At 39.3% G+C, this 8116-nt stretch overlaps 1 protein-coding gene across 2 annotated transcripts in view; it reads left to right on the forward strand.

The window, feature by feature from the left end:
• The window catches only part of ANKRA2 (ankyrin repeat family A member 2), a 9421-nt gene continuing 1305 nt past the window's right edge, over window positions 1-8116 (forward strand). The window contains exons 1-8 of one of the 2 annotated variants that reach the window (XM_005488293.3): window positions 1-186; window positions 740-1128; window positions 3094-3252; window positions 4691-4756; window positions 6080-6177; window positions 6338-6463; window positions 6856-6922; window positions 7009-7089. In XM_005488293.3, the coding sequence (XP_005488350.1) occupies window positions 840-1128; window positions 3094-3252; window positions 4691-4756; window positions 6080-6177; window positions 6338-6463; window positions 6856-6922; window positions 7009-7089 (886 nt within the window). In that variant the 5' untranslated portion in view covers window positions 1-186; window positions 740-839. The remainder of the gene's footprint in view (window positions 187-739; window positions 1129-3093; window positions 3253-4690; window positions 4757-6079; window positions 6178-6337; window positions 6464-6855; window positions 6923-7008; window positions 7090-8116) is intronic. The other variant, XM_005488292.4, reaches the window with a different exon arrangement.

The following is an 8116-nucleotide window of genomic DNA, read 5'->3' on the forward strand; positions in this document are numbered from 1 at the left end:
CGGCAGGGCGGCGAGACCGCACTTCCGGCAGTGGCGGCGGCGGCGGCTGAAAGCCGAGGCGAGGCCGGGCCCGGGCCCTGGCGCTGTGGGGCCTGTTCTCGGCCTGTCCTCACCGGCTGCATCCCGGGACAGGGGACGCATCCAGACGTGTCCCAGACTTTCCGCGGTACTGCGAGCAAGCCACGGGTATTCTGGGGTTCCCTTTATCGGTTTAACGGGATTTGGTTTTTTTCCTACGTATGTGATAGAAGCAGTTTATTTTACTCAGGTTGCAAAAGACATATGGGAGCTTAAAGTCGCTTTAACTTTTTCCTAAAGTGTAATGTTTTTGGAAAATAAAGTCATTATAGCTTGTTCTTGGCTTAGTATAAATCTGGTTGTTGTGTGGGCTTTTTTGTTGCAACTAGGCAAATATTCTGAAGCATCGTTTCACATGGATGAAACTCCTGCTGGCTTAATAGCGGAGTTTGGTTTAAACATCAAGGTGCTGAAACATATTTGCGTTTTGGTCACTAACTTCTGACAGCAACAACATTGATATTTCACCGGTGTTTTAACTGACAAAAATAAATGCCATAAGCTCAAATATAGTTTGATGTATTTTTATGCATTGTTTAAGATTGATATTTCACCAGTGTTTTGACTGGCAAAAATAAATACCATAAGCTTAAATACAGTTTGATATGTTTTTATGCATTGTTTTACCAGAATGTTCTTAACCAGTGTTGTGTCTGTTCAGGTGCAGGTTGTCCAGAAAATTTGGCTTGGCTGGCCAGAATTGTTCCTGGCTGGAAACAATGAAGAACCATTTTGCATGAAACTTGAACAGGACTGAGATCATGGCATCTTCAACAAACTTAGATGTCGGGGCCCAGTTAATTGTGGAAGAATGTACCACCAGCTACAGCCTTCCACCCATGCCAGACATTAAAGTGGAGCATCAGCTTGATGCCAGCACAGAGGAGGGCCCGGCTCAGAGCGTCACCATGGGGATGAAATTCATTTTGCCCAATAGATTTGATATGAATGTCTGCTCACGATTTGTGAAGTCTTTGAATGAGGAGGACAGTAAAAATATTCAAGATCAAGTCAACTCTGACCTTGAAGTCGCATCTGTCTTATTTAAAGGTTGAATTTATGGTACAAAATATTATCTGTGTACTGTGTCATCCTGCTAAGTTATTATGCTCTCTGAAAGAAGAGTTTCTGTGCTATATGTGCATTGATCTGTTTTCTAAAATGTGTTCCTCTAACGTTTTTTTAATATGTTTAATGGATTATTAATATAAAAATTTGCTCCAAAATTAATTTTTATGCTACATTTCGAATATATATATAAACTGAAGAATCAGGGGCACAAAAAGTTTTTGAAGGTAGTCAGAGCTGATGCTTAGGAAAAGAAGCTGCTTCTGTATGGTATGTCCTGCAGCAGTATGCTTCTTCAAAAAACACTGCTGAAAGCACTTTATGAGCACTTCAGTAACTTTCAGCAGCACGTTGTATCTTTTCATGAGGGTGATGAAAGACTGCACGGGGCAGGTGTGTTTTGTCACTGTGGCTGTACAGAGCCTCTGGTCCTAGCCATGGGCTTGCCACTGTAGCTGCACTGCTGCTGGAAAGCAAATGCTGCTCCAGGGCAGGATCCCTGCAGCTAATCCTGCCACTGCTGGGCAGTTTCATCACATGAATGAGTCACTGAGTCTAAATACTGAGCTTTTTCACAGCTCAGGGTATTGATACAGGGCAAAATTAGCACTGCCATCTACTTCCCCTTACCTGTTGTGGTTTCCAGCATTTGCTGTCATTTTCAGACTGTTCATGGTGTATCTCTCCCTGAAGTCCATGTGACCTATTGCCTGTGACAAATGCAAGTACAGGCCTCCCTTGAATTTTGATGGTTTCACTGACTTGCGTTGTTTGGCTGCATTTCAGGCACTATAGTTTTCAAACATTTTTGATTTTGCCCCAAGTGCTCAGTAACAGAGCTGCAGGTCTGAGTGGCAGATTTACACCCATCAGCACCTGGGTAGTTTTTCTTAGGTAATGTTTTTAAGTCCCTTAGAAGTAGTCCTGCAAATCCAGGGACCACAGGTCAAAATCTGTGGTAGGACTCTTAATTCTTTACAGTCAGTTGTAGCTGTTTGATTGGCAAACAAAACATAATTTTGTTTCCTGTTACACTCTACTTCTTTTAGTCTCCCTGAATTTGTGCTTGTATTTATGATCACAGAGTTCTTTATGGTGTTACTTCAGTGTGTGTGTTAATTAGTTTCTACTCATTAATTACTGGTGTCAAATCAGTTAAGCCAATATGGAGTTTAATCCTTCAATATGTCTTTTAAGAATCTAATCTCAAAACCAAAAGCTACTTCTGAGAATTAAAAGCCAAAACAACATGATAAATATATTCTGTAAAAAAATGCCATTAGCTTGTAGGAGAAAGCAAGAAAAGTGAGTATGAAGGAACACATCAGTAGTGAACGACTTCCTGAACTCTGAGCAGTGACCTGCTGTTGTATTTTATGTACGTTCATGTGGGTGCTGTCCTTCTCCTGGATAAGTATTCATCAGGCATTTATAATGCTGTTAAATTTTATCCAGGAGTGGGAAGAGCCCTGGTGAAGAAGTTAATGAATGTTGTCTCCACTCGTGCAGTGGACTGGTTAGGGAGCAGGCAAAGGCTGAGCAGGTACCTGAGTGCAGGTCTGACCAGAGCTGCATCACATTATTGCCTTGGAGAGTGTTTATGAGAAGATGACAACTAGAACCTTCTTACGTAATAAATCCATGCCAGGCATGTTGAAAAATCAAGACAAAGGCTTCCCTCATTTAGATACTAACTTGTCTCTGGGTGAAATTATGCTGTACTGAACTTATGAAGTAGCGTAATTGTTTTATGCTAGAAACTAATGCAGGCCTTTATTCAGCTTTCACAGTACACAGAGGGAAAAGCACATGTCACAAAGCTTTCTTACATGGATTTTAAAGGTCTTGTGATACTTTACAGTGCTTTACAGTTTCACTTAGAATCTATGGCTTGCTTTTAATGCTCTTATTAGTACTGAAATCCTCTCTGTTTTTTGTTCAATGTAGCTGAATGCAACAGCCACACTTCTCCTTCCCCTGGTATCCAAGTAAGACATGTTTATACTCCATCAACTACTAAGCATTTCTCACCAATAAAACAATCAACTACACTAACTAACAAACACAGGGGAAATGAAGTCTCTACAACACCTCTACTTGTAAACTGTAAGTATCTTTCTGCCTTTCTGTTAATTGTTTTGTGAACTATATTTTGGATGCGTGACAAATTTGTGCGGTTTTTTGTTTGTTGTTGCAATGAACTTAAAGATAGGAAAAAAACACTGAGATAGTCTTTCCTCTCATCCTGTCCTCCTCAGCAAAAAGATGGAGACTCATTTCCCCTCTCATTTATTTGAGTTGTACCTGCCCATGTAATTTCACATGGATAATTTCACATGGGTCCAGCCATAAAATAGTCATCCACCTGTTGTATGGAATTCATGCCTGACGTTTATTTTCCAGATGGGAAAAAAAAACAGAGGAAGCCTTACCTATACTTTTTAAATCAAAAATTAGAAGTTCATGTACGTCATGCCCATGTTTTCAGAACTTGTGCATCTTAAAACTAGGTGATTGGTAAATGCTGCAGGATACTTAAGATGTAATGTAAATATAGAATACTGTGTCATGATTGTCACAGATCTTGAAAATCAAGGAAGCATTACTTCTGGTGGGACTTTTTTCTGAATTTTCAAGCATTGCCTTTTTTAATTAATTTGCTGTAATTTACTTTGTAGTAAATCATTTTCTCTATAAATTACAAGTCACTCTTTTTTAAAGAAAAATGCTACTTGCATGAAAAAAATTAATCGGGAGCTGCAGTATAGGCTGCTGAACAAAATACACCATCTTCCTGAACAAACTCAACTTTCATGTGGTTACTTGGAGGAGGACAGTGAACATTTACAGTTAATGTAATCATTAGTTAATTTTGTTACTACATCATGTGGATAATTTATTACATTTAGCCTCCTGATTACCTTTCAGGACTGCTCCAAGTTGCAGTCATCAAAACCATGCATCCATGTAGTTTTCTGTGGGATTGGAGGTTATTTCTGCATAATCTCTGCAATAACAAATCCCGCAATCTTTGTTTTCTCCTCTATATATCAAGTTATGTATAGTTTTGTAATGTCTGATCTATTCCACATTGTAGGGAGTGGGAGACACACTAGAGACTTCATTTGTTGACTAGCGGGACAGATCTTCTAGTGATTCAAGTGCGATTTTTAAATTAAACTTCCTTAATCTATCAAAATGTGTTTATTTTCACTTAATAAATGGGTCTTAAAGTAATCTTGGGTTGCTGACCAAACAGCAGTGAAGACAGCATGTTACTTTATAAAGAGTCAGTGTGGGAAGTATCCTTGCTTTCAAGAATAACTGCTCCATTGCTTTAAAAATTACCTAAATCTACTAAACTCTTCAGAAAATTTTCAGTGGTTTAATTGTGATTTAAGTTCAGAGCCTAAGGTAGAATCATCTACACTCTTGATTCCAAGTTCTGTACTGCTGAAGCCAATGGACATGTTATGCTCAGCTCTAAACAGCGCAGAATTAAAACTGCTGTATGTAGCATGGCTTTTGCTTCCTTTTTTTGCAGCGTTATCTGTTCATCAGCTGGCTGCTCAGGGAGAAATGTTATATCTGGCCACACGTATTGAACAAGGTGAGACAGAAGAAGGTTAAATGCCTTTTTTGTTTTCTTTGGGCCATTTATATGCTGTTGTGTTTGACCGTTTCACCAAAGGAGGACATTTGAGGTATCTGTTCTTTGCAGATGTGGACTAATATTTGGTATCAATCTATTACTCACTCACTGTATCATTTGCATTTTAAATTAAAACATTAACATTAATAGCAGTAGGTAAATCTCTTCCTCTCCCTGTTCTGTAGGAGTATATAGGTAATCCATGGTACTAAAAAAGGAACGTATTAATGCTGTCACAGCAGCTTATTTAATTTTATTTTAAATTTATCCTTGTCATTTAAAACATACTTTCATTAATGGTGGCTTTCCAATTCTATTTAATCAATCAGCATAAAGACCTGCCTGTCGCTAATGTAAGCCATGCCTCACACCTGCAGTGTAATAGTAGTACACATTCTGAATAGTGTGGCATTTGTGTGTCCATAATACATGTGCAAAACTTCAGCTCTCTCTAAGGTATTTATGAATTTAGTAGCATTAGTAGTATATTCTTACTGCACTAATAGTAATCACCCATGCTTTCAGTGCATCCTTATTAAAATGTTTACTGGAAAACAGGTAATGAGTCACTGAGTCTAAGTACTTTGTAATGAGCCATGTATATGAAAAGTAAATAATTTCTGGAGTATTGGTAGCAGTTAGAAATGCTTATTTTGGTGCTATGATAAGCATGGGATTTATAAAGCACTTAGATACTAAAATAAAAACCAGCTGAAATATTTGTCAGCCAGGTGTTAAAAGAAGTTCTTTTTCCAGCTGCACTCGATGCAGACCTTAATTGTTTTCACAGACCACCTTATTGATTACACAAACATAGTGGAGAATGGGGTTGTTTTACCTATATTGCTGTACAAGTTCATTTTTTACAAAATTGTGTTGCTCACTCTATTGAAAAAACAGTCTACAGTATAATACAGGATGTACCTCTTTATTTTTCAGACATCCTTTATCTTCTTTACAAAGGTGAAGCCCAGATTACAGACAACTTGCAATTTTCTGAGTAAAAACAGTTTGATTTATAGAGCTTAAAAACTTGAACTTTAAATTATTAAACTAAAGGCTGAAATTTTTCTTCGGTCAGTTGGATGTGTTTTTCTTTCTTGGACCACCACCACTGGGACAGAATTTTGTTTTTAAAGTTGAGAATGACATTTAGGTCACATTGGTTCCTGGTGAATAAATGTGGTTCCTGGTGAATAAATGTTACCATCAGCACATTTCACCAGCTGATACAGTGCAGGGAGAAATGGATTACTAAGTTATATATTTTTCTCTGAACAGAAAATTTAATCAATCATAAGGATGAAGAAGGATTTACCCCTCTGATGTGGGCGGCAGCTCATGGGCAGATAGCAGTAGTGGAATTTCTGCTCCAGAATGTAAGGAAAAAATCACAATTGATTTTGAATTCATTTACTCTTCAGTTTGTTTTGCATTCCTAAGTTTGTCAATGCTGCTACAAGCTTAAAAGATTTAAAGTTAAGGTCTGTGTAAAACCTCGAATTTGCTTCTTTTTTTTAAACTGATACTTTATTTCAGGGCGCAGATCCTCAGATTCTGGGCAAGGGGCGAGAAAGTGCCCTCTCACTGGCCTGCAGTAAAGGATACACTGATATTGTCAAAATGCTGCTCGACTGTGGAGTTGATGTCAATGAGTATGACTGGGTAAGATTCTTGCTTGAATTTAGTCAGAGGGTGCTTTGGTCAGAAAATTGAAGCAGGACATAGCACTGCCTTGAGTTTAAAGCTGTTCTAGCTCTTCTGAAATACTTGAGAGTTTCACAACTTTCATAGGATACAAGAAGGTGATGCTGCTAGTTCTGACTTCATGGTAGAAAGAGAATGAGACCAATGCTGACTTCTTGTAGAAGTGTAATCTTAGTGTTTGAACAGTATGCAAAAATGATGAAAGTTGTGAAGATCTAAAACTGAACCTCATTTTTATAAAACCTAGGAACTCTCTTACTGGTACATAGAAGCATATTTGTGTATTAAGGAATTACAGTTGCAGACTGCTTAATCATTTAAGTGTCTGAGGCATTTCTCTGCTTTTGCAGAATGGAGGCACACCCTTGTTATATGCAGTACATGGGAACCATGTGAAATGTGTTAAAATTCTTCTCGGTAAGCAGACTGTCCAAATTATCATTATTAATGTACGATCAGGTCTCCCTGTCAGAAATATAAGATTCTATCCCTGTTTTACATAGAGAGTGGTGCTGATCCAACCATTGAAACAGATGCTGGCTATAATTCCATGGATTTGGCTGTAGCCTTAGGCTATCGCAGTGGTGAGTATTGCAAATGTAAACACTTTAAAAAAATTAATTTTTGCAGCTCCTCATTTATGTAGCTGCTGTAATGGCCCAGCAGAGGTTTTGCAGCTCTTAACATGTTACCTGTTCTACAAGTCCTAATAATCCTAAATGCATTAAGCCAAAATGGGTAGGAGCTTCTGTTCTTGTTTCAGAAAGTCAAGTACTTACTAAGAAAATGTCCCTGACCTGGCTCTATATCACTGGACACAAATAATGGTGTTTAGGGCTGATGCAGCCATGACTCAGATAAGGCCTGCAACCCTCCTGTACCCATCACCCTACTTTGACTGGAATGATGTTTGTTTAGTTTGCTAAACCTTCTTCAGTCAGATCAGCTCTAGCTCGTCTTGAGGCAGACAGTAATCAGTGAATTGCAGTATCTGGCTTGGGTATGGAAACCAGAGGCAAAGAAGGGACTCCTTATTGGTTTTTTCCCTCACTGCTGCTGTCATTTTGAAAGCTATGAAATGTCTGCTGTTACAGAAATGAATGGAACCAAAAGTAAGCCAAGCACTCTATGTGTAGCTTCTCCAAGGACTGCCTTGTGCTTAGGAATGAGCCAGTGTCATGGTTTAACCCCAGTCAGCAGCCAAGCCCCACACAGCCACTCAATCACTCCCCCACCAGAGAGATCAGGGAGAGAAAAAGTGTAATAGAGAAAGCAAAGGCTGTGCACACAAGCAAAACAAACCAGGGAATTAATTCAGTGCTTCCCATGCACTGGCAGGTGTTCAGCCATCTCCAGGAGAGCCAGGCCCCATCATGCAAAATGGTTACTTGGGAAGACAAATTACATCACCACAAATGTCCCCCCTTTTCTGCTTCTTGTCCCCACTTTATACCCTGAGCTTGGTGCCAAATATCCCTGGAATATTCCTTTGGTCAGTTTGGGTCACCTGTCCTGGCTCTGTCTCCTCCCAGCCTGCCAAGCACCCCCAGTCCCTCCCCAGTGTGGCTGCACCAAAAGCAGAAAAGGCCTTGGCTCTGGGCAAGCCCTGCT

The sequence above is a fragment of the Zonotrichia albicollis genome, chromosome Z, assembly GCF_047830755.1.
Source record: "Zonotrichia albicollis isolate bZonAlb1 chromosome Z, bZonAlb1.hap1, whole genome shotgun sequence".
Lineage (NCBI taxonomy): Eukaryota > Metazoa > Chordata > Aves > Passeriformes > Passerellidae > Zonotrichia > Zonotrichia albicollis.